The sequence below is a fragment of the Rhinatrema bivittatum genome, chromosome 15 (assembly GCF_901001135.1).
Source record: "Rhinatrema bivittatum chromosome 15, aRhiBiv1.1, whole genome shotgun sequence".
In the NCBI taxonomy this organism is placed as follows: Eukaryota; Metazoa; Chordata; class Amphibia; order Gymnophiona; family Rhinatrematidae; genus Rhinatrema; species Rhinatrema bivittatum.
The window spans coordinates 62815169-62842978 of NC_042629.1; the positions used below are offsets into that span (position 1 = coordinate 62815169).

The 27810-nt window shown below is 42.7% G+C and overlaps 1 protein-coding gene across 4 annotated transcripts in view; it reads right to left on the reverse strand.

Annotated features, from left to right (window-relative positions):
• The window catches only part of CAPZB (capping actin protein of muscle Z-line subunit beta), a 79041-nt gene that overhangs the window by 31533 nt on the left and 19698 nt on the right, over positions 1-27810 (reverse strand). For all 4 annotated transcript variants that reach the window (XM_029579192.1, XM_029579194.1, XM_029579196.1 and 1 more), the window contains exons 2-4: positions 18940-19029; positions 5827-5948; positions 691-804 (exon numbers count right to left, since the gene is read on the reverse strand). In XM_029579192.1, the coding sequence (XP_029435052.1) occupies positions 691-804; positions 5827-5948; positions 18940-19029 (326 nt within the window). The remainder of the gene's footprint in view (positions 1-690; positions 805-5826; positions 5949-18939; positions 19030-27810) is intronic.

Sequence of the window (27810 nt, forward strand, 5' to 3'; positions counted from 1 at the left end):
GCTCCCATACAGGTGATATTATTATTTTAAAGTTACATATTTCAGGAGAGCGAACCTTCAGCTTTTTGTATGCCTGTCTCAGAATGATGCATCCTGAGGTTATTTGGTAACACCATATACCAATAAGGAGCTTGCCAGTTCTAGAGGAAGATTTCTTACAGCACTTCCTGTTACCCTATACACATGGCTCAGGTAGTGTTTAAAATGGTAACATGGAGTTTTCCTGAAAATAATTTGGTTTTAAATGACATGGTTAAAAAAACAAACAAACAGTCTGTATGGTGGCTGTCACAGCAAGCACTGTAAAATGGTTGCTGTTCAGTGGAGTCCGGCTCCTTTATCACACGGTCAGTGTGGGGGCCCTCCTTAGGCTCCAGAAGGTGGTAGTTTATGTGGAACTAGGAATTCCCTTCCCTGGGGTCCAGAGGGAAAAAACAAAAAAAAAACCCGAACTGACATGGACTTGAGGGTCCATTCCCCAGGACAAAAAGATTGGGGTGGGTCCAAGAATCACACCCCAAGGTTGGATAGGAAAGAGGAAGTCTGCTTGGCTCGAGGGATCATCTCCCAGGGGCCTGAGAAGAGAAAGAATTAACTCCCTCTGCAGCCTCTTGACTCAGCCACCATGGGTCCCTTTCATTCTCCCGCTCTCATTTTGCTCTATAAAAGACACTGAGAAACAGTACTTACAGGTCTCGGTACTGATCAAAGGCATTGTTGGCTTCGACTTCCAGCTTCCGTAGTCGGGCAGATGGCATGGCTCCATCTTCCAGAGGCGGGTCATACTTGTTACTCCACGGTGACCTAATATAAACAATTCCCCACCCCAACCCCCCAAAAAAAGGGGACACATCAATAAGGAGCTGAGCAATGAACTTCAAAATGTTAACCTGCAATATCCACACATGCTCCAAATATTGAAGCTTTCTAGGAAAAACACTGCACATTCTCTACAGTTTGAGCAACCTTTGGGGCAGAATGCAAGTGTGCCTCTCCGAGGCATTTCCCCCTTTTCTGGGCTTGGCTTGCCAAAAGCAGGTCATCTCTGTTACCAGCATTACAAGATCAGTTCTACTCAAACCAGTCCAGGAAACCCGGGCTCAACTACAATCACAGCCCCAGTGGAGGACGTCTCTGCTACTGCGCAACGGCAACACCTAGTGGTCAACATGGGGCGCACACGTACAGGCTCCAAAAGTGGTCAGGAACAGCTGGCCAAGGAATGTCCATTCGATAACTGAGCTAGATGGGATGGGTGGATTATAAAAATTGGGGAAAACCCTTAGCAATAACAAATGAAGGTAGATACAGATTAGGTGACAGCAGGTAAGGACCAGAAGGCTCACAAGTCTGCCGAAGAGAGTGAGACTGATTCTAATTGGAAGCAGAAAGGGAAGGAGAAAACCATTGGGTCAGGAAAAAAAAAAAATAGACCAGGGAAAAATGTCCCAATCCTCCCCCTCAGCCATTCTGCAGGAATAGACAAAAACCTGTGTGTTTAAGCTTTTGCCCAAACTGCAGAAAAAAAAAAAAAAAAAGTTACAGAACCTGTCTTCTACCCTGACTACAAAAACACAAAAGATACTTCTGATCTGATATAATTTGTACAGTTATGTTAAGACTCCCATTATATGAGTTTGACGTACCCCACAGGCACATCAGTCTAAATTTGCACCCTTTGATCTCCAGTACAACTGACTTTACAGGTATCAAGAGGTAAATATGTCATCCAAATTCCTCAACCCAAGTGCTTTACTTTAATAAGATTACAGTAACAGGCTGCATGAAGTATCTGAAGGGTTTTTTTATTGTTCAAATGGGTAATCTTCTTACAGGCTTCTGGATTTCTCTTTATTAAAAGAGCTTTTAATTACATTTTCCTGGTATGAACCCTTCTCTGCAGTTTGCCACAGTTCTGTAGGCTCCAGGGCTGGGGCTTTAAAGAGAAGGAGCATACAACCTACAGCCCATAAGTTGGTTTTTTTTTAAGATGTCTGTGTCAAATACTGAAAATCACCCGAAAGAATTTTTTCTGGAAGGGTACTCCTAACATATTTAAAAGCTTAGAAGGAAAAAAAAAAAAAAAAAAAGACAGAAAGGGGTCAGGATCTGGAAAGCCACATCTGTAAGTTGCCAAGAGTCCCCCAGCAAGAGTTGGCGAGAGAATGCTTTGTGCTACAGCTAAGAAGTTTCAAACTGTGCTGCCGCTTCTGGCTTCCTTCCATCAGGATTTATTTATGAGAAAAATCAAACCCAGTTAAGAATTGAGATATGTGGAGAAAGCTGAAGGCCTTAAAATTCTCCAGCTTTCTGTCCATACTAGGCAACTTGTGTTGACCTTCCCCATCCCTACTGCAAACACTCTGGGGGGTGTTATACCTGTGGAAATGATATGGATATGATAAAGTTGGCATCTGTGATCATGGTAGACAGACATGGTTACTCCTGGCAGAATCTAGTCTGGTTGGCTGCAAGGTTTGAGTTAGATTTGAAAACTGGAAATTAAACCAAAATGAATATATTTTGTGCTAGCATGAGCAGTTTCAAGTACACTCTACTGGAAATCACATGCAGCACTGAAGCTTAAAAGGTAGAACACATTTGGTACAAAAGTAAGAAAAATATACAGCTTGAAAAAGAGCCATTTGCTCATACTGCCCACTGGGGTCTGTGTTCTGGCCACTACTGTGAGGTTGGCTCTAACTTTCAGTATTACTGTTTCAATAAAGCCCATAACATTTTTTAGCGCCAATGCTGCATGTGAACTCCAGTAGAGCGTGGCTGGTTTGTGTAGTTGGGAAGCTGAACACTTGCCTGTGGCTTGGAATTGTCACCTCCGGGAACGCTCTCTTTGAGGGAACTAAGAAAAACCTCACAGGAGATTTTTCCCAGGCTGAAAGTCCATAGCTATCATCTGTTCATGCCAGTTTTCTCTTTTAATATCCATGTTAATACAAGTCTAGAAAGAACTAAGTGTGCAACTCTTCAAAAGGAAGGAGGGTAAATGGTGTGAACCCATGAAAGAACATTATTTTGAGAGAACAGAAATGTTTCTGTCAGACTACAGACCAGGGCTAGCCAAAATAATCAAATCTGCAATCAGAAAGCCCAGCTTTATTCCAAGGAGCTGCTAGAGTCAAGATTGTCATGATCAGACACTATAAATTCAATAAATTGGATGAAGTCCCCAAACAAAGAATTAACTCTTAAGAGCATAAGAGAAGCCATGCCGAGTCAGACCAATGATCCATCAAGCCCAGTATCCCTGTTTGACAGCATCCAAACCGCATCACTTGGAAATGCCCAGCAGGGAGACCCATTCCCTGTGGCTCACTTATCTAGACATAAAAGTAAGTTTGTTTTGCCTTTTTTACATTGGTATATATACATACACTCACGTGTGTGTGTGTGTCTGTGTACATTCCTGAAGTACCACGGATCAGTCCAAACAAGTGGGTTTCTGCATCCATACCAGCAGATGGAGGCAGAGAACAAATTTTGAGGCACTGCTACATAACCAAGAGTGCCACCTGTAGTTCCTCAGTATTGACCTGTACCCAAGCCAAGATGTCTACCTTAAACCCCAATAAACCTGGGGCGAATAGATACTTAAAGGTTGGAGCCCCCTGAAAAAACTAGGCCCTCTTAACCTGACAGAATGCACAACTGAAACTATGCACACCTCTCATTACTCTGAATATATCACATATCAGCTCAACAACATCCAGAAGCAAGGAAGTCTTTTGAAAGATGGGCATGGGTCTCTGGACTGATCCATGGTGAGAGGGAATCCTGGTCCATCCATATCTGGGTGATTGGCTGATTCGGGTGAAGACGGAGTAAGAGTGCAGTTGGTCCGTACAAAGAGTAATGGATACCCTGAGGTCTCTACAGACCTTCAAGCCTGCTTCTGGGAAATCCCACTCCCGGGTGATCAGCTTCTGAATCTTCTTAGGCAACAGGAAGGCACTAGGAGGGCCACGCAGCCCATCAAGAACAGGATTCACTCCCTTATTGTCAGACTCTTCCTGAGTCATCTTCATCCCCCAACTCCTCCAACACTGGAGGCATGAGGGTATGGAGCTCCTTCTTTTTAAACAGATGGACCACCCTAGGGTCATCACCTTCTGCCACGGGCCTCTCGCCTGGATCAGGATCCTGACCCCCATCTGGGTTCACGTCCAAGTCCGCTCCCTGAGGGGAGGCAGGATCATCATGCATATCAACAGGATCATTCAGATCCCCAGGATCACCCTCTGCGCCAGCATGCCGCAAGCCCAGGTGCTCAAGCAGATCTCCTAAACCTCCCGCTGCCAAAATTAGCCTCTTAGACGGGGCACTAGTCAGTCTCTCCCCGGACCTCTTCTCTCCTGCACCCTTTCTCGCCAGGAAGGCTCTGTTTCACAGCAGGAGAAACTTCCTACGGTTCCTTGGCCCCATGTGAGAGAAGACTGCTATCGGAGCCTTCCTGATTCTCCTCGTCCCACTGCACCACAGGAGAGGGGGGGCGCGGGGTGAAGACCCCAGGACTCGATCCCCTGCGGTCACGGCAGAACCCATAGAGCCCGAGGATCAGGAGGCTCTCCTCTCCTTGAAGCTGCCCGCAGAGGTTCCCTCTGCTCCTGAGGCACAACCTGTGCAGAGGAAGCAGGAATTAAGACGAGCCGGCCAGAGCCTGCAGGCTCTGCAAGCTGCCATGTGTGGTTTAGGCGCCATCCATGTGGCACAAAAGCGCAACGCGGCCAGAGCGAGCAGACACTGAAGTAGGCCGCACTATGTGGCTGCCGCCCTGCTCCGGTGAAAGTGTGCGAAACGCATCGACTCGAGCCATGCGTAACAGGACTCAGCGGCCAAAGCGACACGTGCCCCAGACTGAGTGCTCCACAAGCTTTCCCTGCTGGGAAAAAAAAGCAAATGGCAGCAGACTCCTTCAGCTCACCCGCCTGCAGGCCCGAACAGCTCCCGCCGACAGAGCACCCCAGACACCGGCTTCAGAATGAATGTCTCAGCCTCACAGGAACAAACAATCCTGCTCTAGTTTCCACTTCCTAAAAATGTCTTTTCTTTTTTTTTTTAAACTTAATAAAAAACAAACCAAAAAAGGGTACTTTCCTGAGCAGCAGCTGGGTGAAGATGGAGGTAAGAGGGAACCAGTGCCCTGGCTATCAAAACCTCTGGAAGCAACAGGCTACGACAGACAGGAGTTTCCAACCCCCCTGGACACCCAGCTCAACCCGAAGGATGGGCCACAAAGGAGCCAGACACCTCAGGGAGCTACAGCAACTTCTTTTCACTATCTCCACACTTTCAATCAGAACTGCAAGTTTTCAATTCTACCATCTGCTGGAGACAGAAATACTGAGGGACTGCAGGCGGCACTCTCTGTTATGTAGCAGTGCCTCAAAGTTTTGTTCTTTGCCTCCGTCTGCTGGTAGGGATGCATAAACCCACTTGTCTGGACTGATCTGGGGTACGAACAGGAACTTACTTTTAATGTCTAAATAAGTGAGATCACTGAACACACAATACTATCCAGAATTCCCCAAGTGCCATCTGTTATCCTGCAGTTCAGCAAGACTCTACACAGCAAACCTTTGCATGGGAAAGTTTAGCCCATACACCTTGTGACAAGATGCCATACGGTTCAATATCTATAAGAGACATATAGGGCCCAAATCCTCTTCCCTCTCAACTCTCATGATTTACACTTCCTGAAACGATCTGTCACAATATTGACCTCTAAACTGAGGAATGTTTTTTCCACCATCGAGGGCAGGCAATGCAGCATGGATCTTTTGCACTGCTGCTCCCTCTATGTGAGCTCACCTGTACGAGTCGCCATCCCTGTTGTAGTCGCACAATAGGTAATCTTTCCCCACCACTTTATCTCTGGCAATCTTCAATGGCTGGTCAACGGAGGACAGAAGATCTTCACATAGGCTTGGAACCTGCCAATACGACAGAGGTGAGAAATTTGAATGTGTTCAACTTTAGCTGCTAGAGAGTCACTAATTACTTGTTAGGCTATTTTATGAACTTTTCTGGATGAAATTAGGATTAATTTGTTTCAACAGAGGAAAATCTTGGTACTGTATCTGAATATCCTCTAATAGGAATCCGATATTATGAGTAGAAGCAACTAGTCCATTATGTGCCAGTATTCATACTAGACAACAGGTTCTTAAACATCTGCAGGTTTATAAGATGTTATAAATATGAGATTGCTAAATTGCCTATGTGCATCTGCTCTATGATTTTCATGCCATATCAGATGAGTTTGCTGGCCAAATTAACTTTTTTTGCAAAGAGAAAAATTTCCTAACTTTGCATCAGACTGAAAGGTGGTCATTGTTGGATGCTGTTATCCTGGACTGTGCTTTACTTTGTAACGTTCAATTACCAGGTATCATGTTCCCCAAAAGAGCTATAAATCAATAGTGAAAAAAGTTATAAAAATTCCATTTGCAACCTTCTGCTCTATCAGCATTTCCTGTCATCAATTTTCTTTAGTGCTGGGAGCAGAGAGGTCAGAGCCCCAGATAAGAGAGACCAAGGTTAAGTTGAGAAGAGACAGAGACCACGATGGGGAAGGATGACACAGGAAATTCACTGCCAACTCCTGCGACAAAACCGATAATTCTGTTTTGAAGATATACTGTAAAGCCTTTCATTCACTCGGGTTGGCTAATGAGGGTGTGTTAGAAGTTCCTTCTCCTAAGCGTGCTCATTTCACAGAGACCCGCAACTGAGCTTTTTCAGGGGCAGGACTGTAGAAACTGCTTCCTGATCGCCTTCAGCTAATGTCAGATCTGGGGCAGTTTAGAAAGGAATTAAAAAAAAAAAAAGTTTTTCCTGCCTAGGCTCTGTTCTCTTCTCTTTCCAGATCCCAATAACACCTTCTCCAGCCCAGCTCCGCATGGACACAGGCACTAGAGTGCCAAACTTTTAGGTGCCCAGGGGTCCCGGGATCTTACTACCCTTGCACACACATTCAATGGACTAATTCTGTCATTTGGGTGGCTAGATGCCAGAGAAATGCTGGAAGAACACCAAGAAAGATTATTGTTTAGCATACAGTGGAATTTGAGTAAATTATGTAATAATGACCAAAAGGAGGTCATTTTCTACCAGTTACTGACTGGCTACAAGTTGAAGTATCCAACAAGTTGGGATCGTGAACTTTTAGCACTGATTAAAAACTGCAAAAAAAAAGTCAGTGCACACGTTATTCGCTTAGATTTATAACCAAAAAAACAGTTTCTAGCACAAATATTACATGGACTGAAACTCAAGAGTGGTTCAATAGTTGGATTTCTTTAGCATAATTGCCTGGCGAGCAAGAAAATATTTAACATTTAATAAAAATACTTTGGATGGTCAAACTTCTGGCTCTTTCATCTAGAGATTAACTAAGCTTAGGACTCTACTGCCAATACAGGACATCTGAGACAAGTGTTGAGATGCAGCGCATCAGTGAACACACTGGTCTAAGCATATACCTGTAGGCACATAGATAAGATGTCACCTCTTTTCAAATCAAACTTATTATATGCCACAGGCACAGCATACTGTATTGACTATCCCCTGTGGGCTCTCCCAAATCGATAGTCTTTGACTATTGCTTGCTTCACACCACATAATCCTTGATCATGCCAAGACTATAGCAAGGGTCACTGCACACACTAGATTCACATTAAAAACAAACAAAAAAACCACTCTGCTGCCTTCTCTAAGTAAGCATGACAGAGAATGCCAGCAGAAAGCTGTCAGGGATTTTGTCTCAAGTCCAGTTCACCGACAATCAGGCCGATACAGAAAAATGCGCGGGAGAGCTGGCGAGCGCCCGATCTCCCGGCGCACGCACAGGCCACTCTCCTGGGCACGCGCGATTCAGGAGGGTGGCCTGTGCAAATTAGGCCCAGCGGTAAAAGGAGGCGCTAGGGACACTAGCGCATCCCTAGCGCCTCCTTTTTGACAGGAACGGCGGGTGTCAGCGGGTTTGACAGCCGACGCTCAATTTTGCCGGCGTCAGTTCTCAAACCCATTGACAGCCACGGGTTCGGAAACCGGACGCCGGCAAAATTGAGCATACGGTTTTCAACCCGCGAGCCGCGGGCTGATTTAACATTTTTTATTTTTTATTTATTTATTTTACTTTTGGGGCCTCTGACTTAATATCGCTATGATATTAAGTCGGAGGGTGCACAGAAAAGCAGTTTTTACTGCTTTTCTGTGCACTTTCCCGGCGCCGGCAGAAATTAACGCCAACCTTTGGGCAGGCGTTAATTTCTAAAAGTAATATGTGCAGCTTGGCTGCACATATTACTTTCTGTATCGCGCAGGAATAACTAATAGGGCCATCAACATGCATTTGCATGTTGATGGCCCTATTAGTTTCGGGGGGGGGGGGGGGGGGGGGGGTTGGACGCACGTTTTCAACGCGCTATTACCCCCTTACTGTATAATAAGGGGTAAAGCTAGCACGTCCAAACCTTGGCTAACAGTGCGCTCCAAGGGAATGCTTACAAGGGATGCCTCGGAATATACGTCAGGCAGGGAATACATTTTATTTAGAATCAATTAGCCTTACCTTTCCCTCATTCCTGGGGTTCAAAGGCAGCATTTAATTCAAAACAGAATTAAACCTCTTGAATTTGCAGACCAAAGTGCTACCCATGGTTTATGCTGAGATCATTATCCAATAGTACAAGGAATAAAATACAGAGAAGTAAAAAAAAGGATCCAATTGCTGATATTTGAATCCTGATTTATAACTGGATAGAGTCAATAGGCAGCAGAGATTAAAGCTATTCCTTCTGGCAATATTTCAGAACACAATTTAAGGAACTTCAAAAGAAAGTAGCCTTTCTGGTTCATATACAGCAGAAACATGTTGCATGTGCATGCAATGAGTTTGCCTTCACTTTCACGTTCCTCAAATCTATTACAGCCTCTATACTGCAAACCCATTCTCAAAAGCACTGCCAACTCCCCTGGTCCAATCCCCAACATTAATATGCTGGCCAGATTTTTGGATTAACCCAATCTGAGTCATGGCAGATGCTAATTTATTTCGCATAAATCAACAATAAAGGAACCTACTAGTTCCTCTGCAGCAGGAAGAAATATCATTGGACTGACTTTAAACACTAGCCCCTAATTACTTTAAGACATTTCATTCCCTGAGGCTGATCTGATGGCCTACTATTAGTACCATATACTGCCATGAGAGATGGATCAGGATTAGATTCCTGGCATGGCTTCTGTTCATTAGGGCCAAGCAGAGACAATCCCAGTCACTGCACATCAGCAACTCCTCCGGCCGGGATTTTGAAGGAATCTGCAGCATGGGACCCTCTTCTGAGAGCTGCCATATTGGTAGCTGGAGGGCAGGGGTTAGGAAATAACATGGGGAAAAATCCTTAAGTAGCTGTAAAGGCAGGTTTAAAGTCGGGGCCGGTTCCAGTGGAGCTGCCAAGCGCACGACGTACACACAATCTTAATTCCTTTAAAAGGACACCAAAAATTAATTCCAAAAAGGTGCAGAAACGTCCGACACAAAACACTACCTCAAAACCTATATCATCAAGGAATAAAACTAAGAGGAAGCAACTGCTAAGGTGATAGTTTGAGGAATCTAGCTAGTACTATTTAAGATAACATTTTCCACCTATATCAGATCCATCCAGTCTAAGCAGATTACAAGAGCACATCCATAATCAGTTTAAAAATGTAAAAAACATTATAAAACCAATATATTAACACAACCCCCCCCCCCCCCCCCAAAGAAATCTCAAGGCCAGTCTTTAACCAAATGCCTGTTGAAATAAATGGGATTTCAGTTTCTTTCAAAGTGTCTTGTGCTTTAAACCAATCTGGATGTTATCTTAGAGGGCAAGAGGATCCTGGAAAGAAAATGAGATTCGGCAGATCCAATTTCTTCCATTCGTTCCCAGTTCTGATGCTCTGCTGTTGACTGCAGTCATTGCTGTATTGCCATCCCAGGAATCCAATTTATGCTGGCTTCCACCCCCACCATGACCTCTCAATGTGAAAAATCACTGTTCTACTAGACAGGACAAGCCGACACAATCTTCAAAAAATATTGAGAAAGCCAATAGTTCTACACGGACACTATACAGTAATGTACATGCAGAGGCAACTAAGAGCCAGCAGGTGGCAAGCTGTCTCTACAGTTCTTCAGAATAGACTACAAAAGATATATCATTGCAATAACAATTGATCCACGCCAAGACTACACTTAATTTTATAATTTTCTAACTGCAGCACCAAGGCTCCTGGTAATTGTGATAAGTTAAGGATCATGGATTTTCGCTGGGAGATCCTCAGACTGTCTTTGCTGTATGATGGCCTCATTATCTAGCTGCTCCCATTTACAAAACACTGTCCTTACACATAACTAACTACTTTATGCAAGCCAACAAAAACCTTCACTTACTTCCTCTTCAAAGTCATTAAATCTCATTGTCTCATGTTTCTTTACTTTTTTTTTTTTTAAACAGACAGCACGATGCTTTTCCTATAACCAGACCACCCAAAAGTGAATAATAAACAAAGAACAATCTCAGAGGAGAAGGTCCTTGTGTATCTTCTCAAAGCAGGTATGCAGTGAAGGAGCAGTTCAAAGAGAAGACCAAGTGAATGAAGCAAGTGAGATCAGCACATTTTAAGGATAGGTCTACTGAACAAAGATTCCGTTGTCCTACTTGTAACAGGAGCCCACCCTGGTCAGTAAGTCAGGTACCTGGAAAAGAACGTAATTAAAATTTAACCATTTCCATCTCCGGAAATATAGGGATTGGTTTTTACCCATCAGAAATTCTACACGTCTCATAGCAGCCAGCAGGGCTAGCTAGGTCATAGGGAAAGTGAATCAAATGTCTTAACACAATGGAATCAATGGTAAAACCACAGAACATGATGTTAATCCCCTAGTAAATTAACTAGAAGGGATTCTTCCATCCTGGCGTACAAAAATTGCAAGTTAGTTTTAAAAGGTAAGCGTATTCTCAAGGATCGTGCATGTACATAACAAAATTGAATCCAGCAGTGCAGAGCATAGGTATCTGGCATTGCTCTCTCCAGGTCATGTACAGTTTAGTTATCCAGCAATGGTCTAGCATATTCTGTGTATGGAAACAGAGTCGCAGGAAATGGTTACCAGTGCTGCCCTTGCATGGTTAATATCATCCCACTGATTAACGTGACCTGATAAATTGTTAATTTTGAATGCCTTGCAGGTAAACAACTCAAATACATACAGCTCCATTAAGATCTCATCACTGCATTCAATGCACAAGATATATACTTTGATGGGGCAGCTGGATTGTATAAATTCACACCACACTGTGGAAGTACAGGAAGCTCTACAAAGAATCTTTGCTCAGAAACGCTTTTGCTTCCAGCCAGCCTCCTATGCTAGGTTTCCACAACAATACAGGATATAGGCAAATTTCACCCAAGGTCACTGCTAACTGACAAAAAGGCTTGTTAAAGTTGCATTAGTTGTAGCTTGAGTGGATGTAAAAAAGACTGAGCTCTGAACTTTTGGACTTAGGTTGCACAAAAGGCATGTGTCCGTGCAAACACACATTACTCTACATCAAGAAACCACACGTTCAAAATTTTATTGGAATTGTTTGCACATATAGATCATTACCCAGAGAAACAAAAGACTGGGGGTGTGACTCGGACGCTGCAGAACGCACAAAGTGAGCTGTGATTAAATAATTGTAGCAACATCTGCTCAGGACACACTCGTTTTCAGTTTCTTCATAGACTGTATAGTGTCTATAGAAAGTCTACACCCCCTTCCAAAATGTTCACCTTTTCTTTCCTTAGCCTTGAAGTTAAATGAATTAAAATGGTGTTTGTTCCATGTACCCACACATCCTACACCAAAACTGTCAAGTAAGAAACACATTCCACAATTCCTGAGAAAAAGAAGTCGAAATAAAACCATGGAATAGCTTGATTGGATAAGAATCCACCCACCTTGTACTTTTGTAGCAATATTAAATATTAAAGCTCTGATGTAAGCAATTGCCTTCAAAAAGCATAAATCAAATGACTTGGCCCCATTTATCTTAACTTGTACGGATTCACATGATGGGATAAATTCAGCAGTTCCTGTTGGTGTTCTCTGCTGGGTAGTGCATTTCAAAGCAAAGACTGAACCATGAGCAGCAAGTTGCTGTCAAAAAGAACTCCAGGACAACCTGGTGGAAAGATTTAAAAAAATAAAATAAAAACAGAAAAGTCCCTGAACATCTCTCTGAGAACAGTCACCACAATTAAGAAGTGGCAAGCGTATGGCACCACCAAGACCTGACCCTAGATCAGACCTTCCCTCCAAACAAGAAAGTGATCAGTGAGGCAACCAAGAGAACAATGGCAACTGTGAAAGAGCTACAGAGCTTCCATGGCCAAGACTGTTCAAAATGTACAAGTGACCACACTATTGCAAGTACTCCACAATCCAGCCTGTATGACAGGGTGACAAGGAGGAAGCCATTACCCCAAGAAAGTGCACCTTGAATCCCGTTTGAAGTATGCAGCTTACTGTAGCCATGTGGCAAAAGGTTTTGTGATCTGATGAAACTAAAATAGAACTTTTTGGCCTGAATGCAAAACGTTATATTTGGGACAAGCTCATCACATAGCAGCAAAAAAAGAAAAACGCCTCATTTAAATGCATGTGAGGCTGATGGAACAACACAACATGATGTGGAAACCTTCGATAGCCAGTGTACATAGTTCTCACTTCCACTGCCTGGCCTTGTGAAAAGTCACAAGCAAGGTCCATTCCTTATTCTATAATATACTATATGGCAGTCTCATGTCAACTGCAGAGACTTTACTCAGACTCCCTTCCTGCTAGATCTCACAACAGTCTGGATCTGATAAATACAGGGTTACTTGCTGGGATGAAGTTTGTTTAGCTTCGCCGTCTTTCCCTTTTCCTAGCATAACCACTTCCTCGCCATCACCAGCGTAGTTGTCAGTGTGCTGGGAAGAAAATGCCCTTCCCTGTGCTACTGTAGGATCACTTGCCGAGCAGATTTGCCAGCTCTTCCACTCTGATAGAAATCTGCTGGTTTAACCAGCCAGGCTGGGGATGGGATGAGGGTGGAAGAGAACTTGCAGGCTGAAAGGCCCCCTAACTCCCTGGAGCTTAAATATAACGTTGAAGGTACTTAGTCCTTTGAGCTACTTTTCTCAGTTTCTCTTTAAAATCGCCTCTTGATAAAAACTGTGTGGTCATCTGTTAGCCCATTGCCAGGCTAACTGGTGGTGGAGGTGATCTGACATGTTTGCACCCTGAGCAGTGGCTGTACTGCCCAGCCCTTCTGACAGATATGGCCGTTTGTTTGGCTAGAATGTAGATTTCTCCATGGGAGGGGGGATCAGCTTTGGTAGATTTCATCTGGCACAGTTTGGGGTTAGATGCGAGGGGACAGAGAATTATCTATCTGGTAGTCCTTTTGGTCTCACACTAAACTGGCCCAACCTGCCTTGTATGATACTGAAAGGGCAAGGCTGGCGCTATAACAAGGAAGCATGTGAACACTTCGCCATCTTCTTCTTCAGCAGGAAAGTTTAACTATGTAGTTATGGCTGCTAACCAACCAACGGCAGGGCAACTTTTCTAAAGCTTAGTGGACGCTCTAATACCTATGGCAGAAATTTGAATGAGACTGAGCAAATATTCTGTGGAAGACTGGGGGGGGGGGGAGAGAGAGACAGACAGACATGATGCGCTTATAAGGCTAATTTCCTTGTAGGAATATAAGCTAAAATCAGCATTCACATTTCAGGACTCCTAAGCAATGCACTTAACATGGTGTGAGGCTACCAGAATTTGAGTTAAAAAGTAAGCAACTATTTCCACACATCAGGCTCCTATGCCACATGTGTTCAGCATTCAGCTTCGGGGAGAACTTCTTTCATCTGTTAAAATGCGAATCGCAGAATTACCATAAAGCCAAGGGGATGAGACAGCCAGCAAGAAATATGGAGGCAGCCAAAAGCCTCCATATGGGTAGGTTAGGATTGCAGAATGTATTATCTGGGCTACATCTTTTTTTTATGTTTCTGACTGCTCTAAACACGGCTTTCATCTTGAATATGAAAGTAATTTTTCTGCAAGTTACTCATGCAGATAAAATTCCAATGAACATAAAATAAGCAAAAAGCTCCCCTTCCTCCATCCATTAGGAACATGCTCCACCAGCGGCCTTACAGCTCCGTGAGTAACACAGACTTCTGGGCCACATCTTTGTGGCTGAAGAGCTGTGAACTTGGCTAGGAAGCTCTTTAATTACAGAGACTATTGCAAGGCCTGTAACGTCAACTCTCATCTGCTCTGCATCTCTGGAATGGAGGGAATGTCAGCACTGTGGGCACAACCAGCCAGCTCCGATTTCTGGTGACATTCGGTATCTTCAAGAATGTAGAGGTCAGCCAGGTTCCCTCAGCTTCTACCACAATCTCAAAATCAAAGGGTAAACAGTAGGGCAAGGAATCGCCCCACTAAAAAAAACAAAAAAAAAACCCATAATATTTTTCTCTTACAAGATAGACAGAACTGAGAAACAGAAAGGCAGATAACGTACTGCTACAAAAAGAGTTAATACAAGTATCAGAAGCATATGCAGAGCTAAGAGAAAGGCATGGACCAGGTAACCAATCCTAAAAAACCAAAACCCAAAACATAACTATAGGATTAAATCTGCAAAACACACTCTCTCAGCATCAACAGTTTTGCATACTCAGTCTCTCTAAAGATATTCATGTGCATGAACGGAATATTTAGCATGTCAAAGAAGAACGGAAGAAAGCTGGTCAGTCTATTCGCCGTAGGAAGAGAGCAGAAAAAGGTCATTGGCTCAGAGATGCTTGAAATGTAGGCAATCAGTATTAATGGCAGGTTGTGGGTGGACACCAGGCTGGGCACCAGGAAGATCACAGAGTGCTAGTCCTCTGGTGCCTTTGAAGGTCCTGACAGCTCCAGAATGAGCATACACTGGCTTTCACTGTTACTATAGACCCACCTCCTGCTAGATTGCTCCCTTTGGAAAGGATAAGCACGTATCTACGTAACAGTGAACTACTAAGACAGCTGTAACTGAAATAGCATAGGGAAAGAGCTCAGAATACCTGGGAATTGTATCTGGAAAAGATTCCTATTTCCAGCATGCGTGGTATTTAATGTTTGCAGAGGATTTCTCTCTCCACTATGCTCCGACATAGGAGCAGTCAGCTGCAAAAGGTGCTCGTCCTGCACTTGGATCTGCGACAGATCTAGGACTCCACTTCCACTGACACATGATATCTGTCTACTAGGAGGAGAAAATTACTATCACTTATAAACATTTACTTTTTGAGCTAGACGAGACTTTTTATTTTAAGTACAGTGAGTGAGATGCCTGTGCACTACACACACCATACTGAGACTGGAGAGCTTTTTGTCCGACTACAGGAATTCTTCAGACCTAGACTGGAGGTGTTTTCTTATGGAGAAAGTACGAGTTTATAGATTTAAAATGACTAACTGAAAAAGGGATTTGGCTGCAGAAAATATAAGCCACTTGCCCTCTGTCTTGCTGTCTTCCTCCTCTCACATCCACAGTGCAGGGTGGCCATCAGATTTCAGCCCTACCTCTCTACACCTTCTATAAAATTCTTACCATAACATACAGGCTGATACAGTACAGTGCGCTCAGGTGGAGTGCACCGTTAATCCGCGTTTGGATGCACGTTTGACGCGCTAGCTTTACCCCCTTATTCAGTAAGGGGTCGAAAATGCATGTCCAACCCCCACGAAACTTAATAGCGCCCGCAATATGCAAATGCATGTTGATGGCCCTATTAGTTATTCTCGCGCGATTCAGTAAGTAAAATGTGCTGCCCAAAGACTGGCGTTAATTTCTGCCGACACCGGGGAAGTATACAGAAAAGCAAAAAAAACTGCTTTTCTGTGCACCCTCCGACTTAATATCATGGCGATATTAAGTCGGAGGTCCCAAAAGTTAAAAATAATCAAAAATTAAAAAACAAAAACAAAAAAAAAAACATTTAAAAATTGGCCCGCGTCTCGCGGGTTGAAAACCGGACACTCAATTTTGCCGGCGTCCGTTTTCCGAACCTGTGGCTGTCAGCGGGTTTGAGAACAGACGCCGGCAAAATTGAGCGTCAGCTGTCAAACTCGCTGACGGCCCCCGCTCCTGTCCAAAAAGAGGCTCTAGGGACGCGTGCTAGTGTCCCTAGCGCCTCTTTACCGCGGGCCCTAATTTGAATAATTTTGTTTTCTGAATCGCGCGCACAGGAGAGCGGGCGCTTGCCTGCTCTCCCACGATTTTTACTGTATTGGCCTGATCCTCGGAGAGAAAAAAAAAACCAACCCAAAACTCTCTGCATGATAAAACAGGAAATGGAATCGGACAACTATTTGTGGCCTGTGCCTTAAGAATACCAGCATTTAATCTATTTACAAATGGTTACTAATTAAGGCTCTAAAAGATAAAGCAGCCTCTTTCTAACTATAGGCTTCCCCTTCTCATTTCCCTCCTGCTGTTTTAAGCTTCCTTGCACTCAGGCCTGCTAGAGAGGAGCGAGACAGGCTTTCTAAAGAAGAGTAATTGCCGGGGTTTGCAGCCTCAAAGAAAGCAACAACAGATGTGGTGAAAGGGCAAACCACAAAACAGCTCGGCTAATGAATGAAAAGTGTTCGGGCTTATGGAGGGGCAATGACCCACCAAAAGCTGCACCCCTTTCACTTCTGAACAAATCTTAGGCTCAGGGTTAGAAATCAGGCAATAATCTGATGCAAAACACACTCAAGTCAGACTGAAAACGGCCCGTCCTGTCCCAGAAACTATGACATTTCTGCCTCCCTATTACCTTCTTTCATTTAGTGTGTTTTCTTTTAAGCTATGCATTTGTGTTCTCTTTTTTTAATATATTTGTTTGATGTTTTCATTGTAAATAGCATTGGACAATTTTTATGGCGTACCGTGGTACATAAATGATGTAATAAATAAACCAGCATTTCAAACTAGGTTAAAGAACAAAATGCCATGTGTATGCAACGTTTGCAAACCTGTGTGCCACAGCTGAAGCACAAGTGTGCAACAAAAGTTTCCTCCAGCTAGGCCGCAGCCCAAACTGAACAGCAGCTGAGGCTGGCCTGAGCCGGCACCACCATTTCAATCTTCCCCCAACACCTTTTGGCCTGGGATGTCCCTTTCGCTTGGGGGGGGGGGGGGGGGGGGGGGATAGCAAGAGTCAATGAGCATCTGCTGCTTCCTCCTCTGATGGCTTTCCTCTGTTTTTGAGGGAAGAGAAGGGAAGGTCATGGTGCCAGATTTTGGGTGGGGGGTGCAAGGTGATGGTATGCAGCAATGACGTGAACTCTGTGCCAGGTGCCTCAATATGAAAAAGGTTGGGAACCAATTGGGCATAGCACTAAACTATAATTAGATTAATTTTATGGTGAAAAATGAGAAATATGTTGGCACAATATGACATGCAAGTTGCCTATAACTTGTTTATTGACCTTCTTTTCTAAACATCTTTCAATAAAATTCTTGTTCTCACGTGTTGGATTTGAGGGCCTCCTATTCCTCCAGGATCTCCCCCAACAGATTCATGTGTGTTAACATCAATACACGCCACTCAGGCTACCTCAAATTATTGAGCAAAAACCATATTGAAAAGACCCCAACATCCATTCCCCCTATTTTTTCCTTTTCCTATCCAGCAGCTTCCTTCTGGCTCTTTGCAGCTTGCAACCATCAGAACTGGCCCTACCCCAAACTACAGGCACCATGAGCCATCATTCGCAATTACCCAGGGCTTACTACCTATTTTTATACTCCTCTTCCAACTTGGTTCAGCCACTGCAGCATCAGTTTTTGGCGAAGGGCCACAAACTGCAGTTCCCTCTAGAGCCCAGCTAACAGGGATCCTAAGCCTTGATGCCAAGTGTCACTACTGAATAATAGCTGAGCCTCCCCCTCTCAGGGCAGTCACTGGGCTAACGGAGTCCCCACTTCCCTTTCACGCTTGCGTGATTGGAGACTCAAAAGGACAATGCAGCATCCCACCCCTCTCTTGCCCCCCCCCCCCCCAAGTTTGGCATCCAGGACCGTCACACCCTGCTTGCCCACCTCTTGCAATAGCTCCGAAAACTGTAGCTGACAAATGAAAAAGGCCAACTGGCCCATCCAGTTTGACCAGATATTCCTATTCACACTGCAAAGATATATATCCCAGCAACCAGTCAGAATGTGACCACTTATAAAAGATACAGCTCCTAATCCAGGACAGATTTTGTGGTGTTCCTCTCTTGTAGTCCACCCTCTTACACTGGTAAGCAAACAAGATCCCCAACAACTCAGTTCATATTCAGCACCCCTGAATAATAACCTAAATAGCTAAACAAGACCAGACTGTTGTCTATAAATCCAGACTCCTAGGTGCTCTGCAAAGTCTGCGAGATGGACTTGGCTATACAAGTACCAGCATTTCTGATAGGACTTCTAGCCTCAGCAGCATCACCAACCCAAGTCAAACCAGAGAAAAGAAAGTAGGCCTCGGAATCAAACTGATTTCTCACATGGGTATTATGCAGTATTTGCCAATAAACTAGCCTCCTATTTTTCCCTATCATCCATCCACTTCACATGATGGGAGCAGAGACTAGGGTCAAGTTATCCTAATCTGCAAATATCAACTGAAGGAACACACTGATGGCTGAAGGAGCACACAGTATATCAGATATTAAATGCTTATCAAAATACAAGAACCGCCACAGCACAGATGCCAGTACATGCATGCAGAGTACCGTACATCCCCATGCATCCTTCCCTCATACACACATCACACCTCGTGCCACCAATTTAGAAAGATCCTTACCAAATCGATGAGGTCGCTCAAATTTTTCTCGATTTGCTGGGGAGGCAAACGCCTCATTAAATCCAAGGCACAATCCAGCTGCTGGTCACTCTATGGGGGAAAAAAAAACCAAAAACAGCATATCACTGCAAATGAAAATCAGTTTTGCAGAGTACATCTGCAAGCCGTTTGCCCTCTCTGCATATTTCATTCTTTTTTAAACAAACACAACAGCAGAAAAAAAAAATAAAAGCTGTATGGCCCATCTAGTCTGCCCATCCACCCAACTAATTCAGCTTTACAATTCCCATCACTCCCTCAGAGATCCCCTATGTTTATCCCATGCTTTCTTTAAAGAAAGATTTACACAGTTCTCTCTTCTTAAAAATTAGGCTGGGAAGAGAGCTCTGTATTGTCAAATCTAGTCAGAAAAAACACATGCTGCACAAAACTTACTAGACATCAACTTTTTACAGGTAAAGCTTTGTTATAAAAAGACTACTATACTGGCTTAGGTAAAAGGAAGAAATAGAAATATCAAAATATATCTAATCAGGAGTTCTCACAACAAATATTACATTTGTAAACTGCCTTTCAAAATTTGCTCTAGCATATGAAAAGTAATACATCACATCAAAAATAAATCAAGCAAAACAGTAATCTAAAAAGAGTTACATTAAAAATACAAGTATTCAGACTAATTTAAGAACACAAGTACCACCATGCTGAGTCAAACCAAAGGATCATCGAGCCTAGCATCCAGTGTGAGACACAAGTACTCAGCTGATCCCAAAGAGTAGATCCATTTCTTGTTGCCCATTCCCAGGTATAAGTGGTGACTTTTCCAAGTCTACCTGGATAATAATGGTAAATGGATTTTTCATCCTGGAACTTTCTAAACCCCTTTTAAACCCAGCTATGCTAGATACCTTGATCATGTCCTCTAGCAATGAATTCCACATAATCACTATGTATTGAGATGCTACTACTATTATTACTAATACTATTGTTTCTATTGTGCTACTCGATGTATGCAGCACTGTACACATACATATAAGAGATAGTCCCTTCTCAGAAGAGCTTGAGAATTTCATTCATAAGAAGATAGTTAAAATCAACAAGGCTGCGAACTGGATAATCAGGGGTTAAGATTTAAAAGCAGCTTCAAAAAGGTGGGTTTTTAGACTGGATTTGAATAATGTAAGAGAGGGAGCATGATGCACCAACTCAGAAACTCTATCCCAAGCATATAGTGCAGCCAGGTGGAATGCATGGAGATGGCAATAGAGGACAAGGGCACAGATAGGAGTGACTTGCCTGATGAGCACAGTTCACGAGAAGAGGATAGGAAGAGAAGAAAGAGGTAGTGAGGAACTGCAGAGTGAAGGCTCTTGTAGGCACATATGAGGAACTTGAACTGTATGCAGAAACGGACAGGGAGCCAAGCTGAAGAGCCTGTTTAGCCTTCATTAAGGCAGCTGTTCCATCCCCTTTATCACTTTTTTGGCCCTTCTCTATATTTTTTCTAGTTCAATTATAATTTTTTTTGAGATGGAACAACCAGAACTGCACATAATACTCAAGGTGTGGTCACAGATCTACAGAGATGCATTATGATATTCTGTTTTATTCTCCATTCCTTTCCGACGCATTCCCAACATTCTATTTCTTCTTTTGACTGCCGCCACACACTGAGCTCAGAACCTCACGCTACTGTCCACAATGACTCCAGGATCCTTTTCCTAAGTGATGCCTTCATACAGAACCCAGCAGCAAGTACCTACAGTTAGGATTATTTTTCCCCAATATGCATCACTTTGCACTTGCTTACATTAAATGTCATCTTCCATTCAGATGCCCAGACTACTAGTCGCATAAGACCCTTCTGCTCTACTAAAACAAAATCTGGCAGTGAAGGCAGGCAAAAGCTAGGGGACATTTTAGTAAATAATGTATAACAAAAGTACTGTACATTTAATGCAGTCTTCCTTAAGACATGCAAGTTACTTGAAAGTTGTGCCTAGTGCCACAGAAGATCAATTGTGTCCTGTTAAGTTAGAAATTAAATTGCAGGGGATATTTATACCTCACATCTTCTACAAAATGTCCAGTCTTTTACCATGGGAAGAAGTGAAATGTCACACAAGTCACCATTATGAACTGATGCAGGAGAATTCTCCTCAGCAAAGTGTATCCTCATATGTTAAAAGTACCCACAGATCTCCCTACATTGACTATTTCCCCTTAATTAACAATTAAGTTTGCAAGTGAAATATTGCCTTCATTCTCTGTCTGCCCCGATTCCACAAATAGAAACATGACGGCAACAAAAGACCATATGGCCCATCTAGTCTGCCCTTCCATCCAAACTATCTAGCCCTTGCAATTCCCATCACTCCCTCAGAGATCCCCTGTATCTATCCCATGCTTTCTTGAATTCAGATATCATTTTTGCTTCCACCACCTCCATGGGGGGGCTGTTCCATGCATCCACTACCCTATCTGTAAAGAAAACTTTCCTAAGATTACTCCGGAGTCTATCCCCTTTCAACCTCATTCCATGTCCCCTTGTTCTAGATCTTCTTTTCCACTGAAAGAAGCTCGCCTTCTATGCATGGAAGGCGCACATGACAAGTTTTGGCAATAAGATTTTCTGTATTGCCTATACTAATAATTAAAGCGGCAGTACTAATTAGCTTCTTCTACCTACCAACTTCATTTATTTTGGTCTCATATGCAGGCCTAACATTTTTGTCTCAAAGAATTTAACTTTTTTTTTTTAAGTTGGGATGGAAGGTTGCAGTAAGATATACATATACCTTTTATAAGGGCTATTTCCCACATCCTTGGATTCCAGAGAGTTTGTTCTTCTAATCATGCCTTCACATGGCTTTCATGTTTGTGGTTCAGTAAAAAAAAAAGCCCCAGTTTACGAAGATATATAATGGCTGGAGTTGCTGAGCAGTAAGCTTCCAACAACTTTCAACACTCTCTACTATCCAGTAAAAATACAAAAATCAGAAGGGAAAGAGCATGTGTTTGTTCTGATTGCCAAGTGAATGTCCCAAGGATATTTTTGTTGCCCTGTTGCTTGGATAATAAGACAAAAAACTCCATTACCTTGTAAAGAAAATCAAAAGATACAGGGCAAGTGACAGGAACTTGGACCTTACTGAATTACAAACCTCAAGAGATTCACTTAGAAACAATCTCTTACCCAGTGTTGGGATGGAAAGGAGGAAGTTAAGAGAGGGAAAAACCAACCAGTCAGCAGATTCTCAAGACCTCGAGGCCTAAGTGTATAAAGCCTCATGCACCTGCACAGGCCTGTCACCGATCGGATTACAACTCCAAAAAGCAATAAAAGCTTCTACCAAAACAGAACATAGCAGTATCCTTATCAGAAACCTAAGCAGCACCATTAGCCTGATCATTTGTACATACACGGGGGGGGGGGGGGGGGGGGGGGGGGCATATACTAAGCACAGAATGGAAGAAAAGCCTTAGTAAATCCGGCCCATAGTTTGCAAGAAACAGGTCCCACAGTAGACTTTGCAGGCAGATACTGCAGCTTATTAAGCATCAAGGGCTAGTCTTGTTCTTCGGAGCAAGGAAAGAAATTGATTCACATTTTCCTCCTAACCCAACAGCAAGTCCCGGGGGAAGATAGAGTTTCGCTAGTCTATAGGAGCACAGCTCTGACAGGGGATCTATCTAAATAAGGGTTTATCTCCCACTTTTGGGCATCAAAGAAAAAAAAAACACAAAACAAAATAATACTAGGCTGTAAGGTCAAGTTCAATACTAAAGGGCCATGGGAAAGCAAATATAGGAGTTAGCCTTGCTTTTCCAACTGAACACAGAGCTTAAGGAAAGAAGTTTGGAAGATAAAGTAGTCCACAATTAAGAGAAAAAAAACCCTCACTGAATGTAAATGTCTGTTCAAAGTTGGTTTTCTGGAATGAAAAATACATTTGTTTGTCCGTTCTCTCACTCTAGCTAAATGATCGGGGTACGAAATAAACTCATTCACAATACTGAACAGCCAAGATTTTAAAAAGTCATGAACAGTAAAACATCAGCTAGATAAATGAGCAGCAAAAGATGTAAATATGTAATCCTTGAACATGAAAAAAACCAAAGGGACCATAGCACTTTAATGGTTGCTGAGAGCTATGCCCAAGTCTTATAGAGCACGTTCATGGATGCCTACTATCAGGCAAAGAGAAGTGCCAGGGATGCTGTGACCTGGACAGGCCACTGTCCAGGTCACTGTGCTGTGCTTGATGGACTTGGTGTGAACCAACATGGCATATCATGTTTTAAATACTATTTAGTAGCTCTATAACCCAATTTACTGAAATTTCCATCCTTTGAATAATTAGGAAAACTAAATCATGGTGACTAGAATATCTAATCTTCAAGGATCCAAAACTTGACCCCCCAAAAATGCATATTTTCTGTACATAAGCTTTAAGAAAGTTCTTTCTAAGGAATAAAAGAAATAAAGACCTTGTATATATTGAACGTGTCCTTATCTTTTCCTCACTAGTGCAACCTCTCCAAATCCAGCTGAGCTGCAGTTTCTGGTCATTCCCTTTCATCCCAAGACCGATTAGGAAGACCTCTCTGTACCCTTACAAATGTGGCAATAACCATCCGAAAACTCTTATCACTTTCACTGCAGAAGAGCAAGGCTCAATCTTTCTCCAATGTAAAGGTAACTTTTCCTTCTTCTAATGAGTACTGCAATCCCGATAACCACCAGTGTTGGTGTGGGGATAGTACATCCACATCTGCTAGGAGACGGAGAGATACTGAATGGCTGAGGTCGCTGCAGGGGTGTATCTAGGGTGACATCGGTTTTGAAACCTGACTCAGTCTCCATTTGCTAGCAGGGGAGCACATAACCCATTGGTCTTGAGTCCATCTGGCTACGTGTTAGGAAATATACAAATTCAACTGAAAAGCTAAAATAAAATGTTGAGATGAATCAGGGTGCCATGCTGAGAAAGCCACATTCCAAAATGAATTCAATATTAAACTCCACCTCACAGTGAATCCATTTCCATGAAGACAACTATTAGGTCACAAGCCTTTGTACTGAAAACATTGAAATGATGCCCGTAATAGCAAAATAATATCATGCTGTTTGACGACAGCTACACTTGATCTCAAATTGCTTAGATCTTGTGCCAAGCACAGCCTGCCTCATGACAGAGCTGCCTCTCACCCAAAGGCCATCTCTCTTTTCTAAAAAGTGCTGACCGAGGGCCGGCCTGGCAGCTCTGTGGAAGACCCAGGCTTTGATTCCCAGGCCACCTGGGAATGCTGCAAAGGGTAACATTTATAGCCCCCTAAGGGGTGGGGGATCTCTCTATTGCTCAATGGCAACACCTTGTGACTGGACTTGGGGGTCCATGTCAGCCATTATCTAGAGAGACATCGTTTGTGAGATCCTGTATAGTTGCAAAAGACGACGCTGGATGCTGTAGCCCAACGGAAGCTGGTTCTGATTGAGCTGGAAGAGCAGAGGAACAAGAGGAAACCATAGGAAGGGGGGGGGGGGAGTGTTCACTGAAGATGTCTTTAGTAAGTTGCACTATTGTTTCAAGTTTAAAATCTATTTTGCAATCAATTAAAAATGTGAGTTCCTGACTATGGGGCCTTTAACTCAAACTTTTTTTCAGTCCCAATAACTTCACGCTGACTTAATAGGTGCAAAGAAGCAAAAATCGCCCAAAACATCTTTGAAAAGCATTAGACAAAACCTAAACAGCCTTTAAATATTTACAAAAAACCCTAAACTATTCTTCCCTCATTAAATACCGATGGCTTTATTTCACAGCATCCCCATAATGCTCTCTCTCATGGTATATGTTCATACAAGATGATTTTGGCTTTGTATGAAATTTAAGGTGTTTTGGGTAGCAGGCGTTTTGGATACAATTTGTACTGCTCAGCCACAGTGTTTGCCTCTATTTGGGTGCAGTTATAACATATGCTGTCTGAGAAGTTATTATTTTAAAGGGAATTATATTACAGGTGCTATATTTTGCATGCTCTCAAAATCCCTTGATGCACAGCAAAATACTGTTAGCAGTAAAGAAAACCTGACATTTCTATGTCCTCTACATGTGTTATTTTCCAACTTTAATATGGTCAGAAAACTTTGTTCCTCAGAGTCTCTAGTTGGCAGAGAATCTCTTGCTTTGGGTCATTACTGAATTTTAAACATGATTTTTAAACAAACCAGACTATTTAAATATGGTGAAATCATACACTGTACTTATTATCAACAAATATCCAGGCAACAGAGACATGTGATAATGCCCCGTGCGTGCATTCTCTCTCTACTACCCCCAGGCTCTTCACTTATATTTTCAAGCTGTGGTTAAATAAGTTGCATATATTTGTATTTTTCTTTGGCAAGTCTTGTAGTACAATGCCGCTGATCAAATCCCTTGGAATCTCGTTTTGCATGTGGGTTTTACATACATCAAACGCCAAATTATTAACATTTTCCAACAGAATTCTGCCACACTTGATTCAGATTTGTAATGCAGATGGGTCCAGATTGCTCTGCTATCTCACTCTCTCTCAGAAATTCAAAAAAGGGAGGGCAAATCAAACCTGCTACCTTTCAAAGTTGGATTTACGGAGGTGATGACAGACAGGGGAGATACAATACAGACTTTTAAATAAAAATGTTGTACAGGAATCAAACCTTTCTAGTGGAAGAAAAGCTGTAGAACTAGGGGGTCACAATATGAAACTAAGTAGGTAGGCCCGGGGAAAACACCAGGAAATATTTTTTCACAGAATGAGTGGTGGATGCATGGAATGGAGTTCAAAAAAAGGGTGTGGGGTAAACATAGAAGATCCCTAGTGCCTAAAGATTGGAAATGAAGAAAAGGGGTAACCTGTGTTAACTGGGGAATCCTGCACAGAGGGACAGTTACTACCCCTAACAGAAGTTTTGGGGGTAACCTGCACAAAGTGGTATTGCTGGGCAGACTGGATGGACACGTGGCTCTTTTTCTGCCATTTACTATGTTACTATAAAAGAGAGTTTGGTTAGTCTTAAAACCAACTTTTGAGCTGGATAAAATGCTTTACTGTCATTTATCCACCCTTTAATCACCCTCCACTGTTAGATCTCCACTTCTCAATCATACCCTCTTTCTACCAAAGATTTTGACCCACTTTTAAAAATGAGCAGAATTTATAAGGGTCATAACCACCTTTCTTCAAATTACTCTGTTCTAATAGATACTGGACAAAAGCCTGCACTAGCATTCTCTACCCCTAGTCAGGCTGCTCGTATGGAGTTTATCATTTTGCTAGTCTATGACATATTTTGTGACTGATAATGGACTAAAATATGTATTCAACTTCTTCTGAGTGCACTAAACATTACTTTTAGCTCTCCATGTTAGTTCTGGATGTGGTTTCTTCAAGATGTCTTTAAGTGCAGATAGAAAACATCCCGTGAAGCTCATTACAGCATCTGTTTCAAATTTCTGGGAGAAGGTAAAAGCCTTCACCTTTAAAACTGTTTCCATAGTACTTACAGGCTTGCAGATATAATTTCTGATTGTGTTTAATTTAAAAGTGAATATTACACACATCCACAGTGCACTAGCCTGAATGCTGACCTACTGGTACAAAAAATGCATGTTTTACCAGAAAAGATATAAAAAAGCAAAAGAAATTAAAAAAAACATTCCAGTTTAATGTCAGTGATGCAAAGAACTGTGATGCTGTCAGCACAGAAAAATTCAAATCAAAACAAAAACAATGAAAGAGGCCTAACAAACAAAAACAAATTTTGGAAGACCAAGAAGCTAGAGACTGAGAAACCCAAAAGTTTAAACAGATCCTGTGGCTGAAAAGAGGGACAGAGGAGAGCAGAGCACAACCTTACTCTGTGCCACATGTGGCTCGGACAACTGTCCACAGGTTCCTCCCCCACCCGGTCAGTGACCATGCATAACAAGGACTTTCTTGCATTGCCTCATTTGTATGCAAATATACTGCTTGCATGCTATGGAGGCAGTGCATGCACATTTATCTCATTCATATTCATTATGGATGTTCTGAAAACCTGACAGGTTAAGAACATAAGAACTTGCCATACTGGGTCAGAGCAAGAGTCCATCAAGTCCGGCATCCTGTTTCCAACAGTGACCAATCCAAGTTACAAGTACCTGGCAAGTACCCAAAAACTAAGCAAATCCCATGCTACTGATGCCAGTAAAGGCAATGGTTATTCTCTAAGACAACTTGATTAATAGCAGTTAATGGACTTCTCCTCCATGAAATTATCCAAACCTTTTTTGAAACCCAGCTACACTAACTGCACTAATCACATCCTCTGGCAACCAATTCCAGAGTTTAATTGTGCGTTGAGTGAGTTTTAAATTTGCTACTGTCCTCCAGGGCAGGTTTGGGAACCACTGCTCTAGGACTTTCATGAAGTTCTCGTGCCACTAAGTGACAGTAGAGAACCTCTTTCCAAGTAGGAGTGCAACAGGTTACGTGACCCGACACGGTGATTTTTCAAAGTGCCCTTTGAAAAAAAAGGTGAGGAATAAATGCAGCATGTACGAAAAACAGACGAAGAGAAAAACCAAATGAAGAAATGGCAAAAGAAATCAATCAAAATGCATACGATAAAGATTTCAAGGCTATATAATTTAAGTAACTTAAAACAACTGAGTCAAGCTGTTAGATTACAACTAGCTCTCTCTCTCTTTCAAAAGTTCTGAAGGTGGCATGCATAACACTGCACATAAGTCGACATAGTTCTGGAAGATGTATCCACACACCAAACCACACTGCAGTGTGTAGAAAATAATTAGAGGGAACACTTCCTTCAGAGGCATGTTT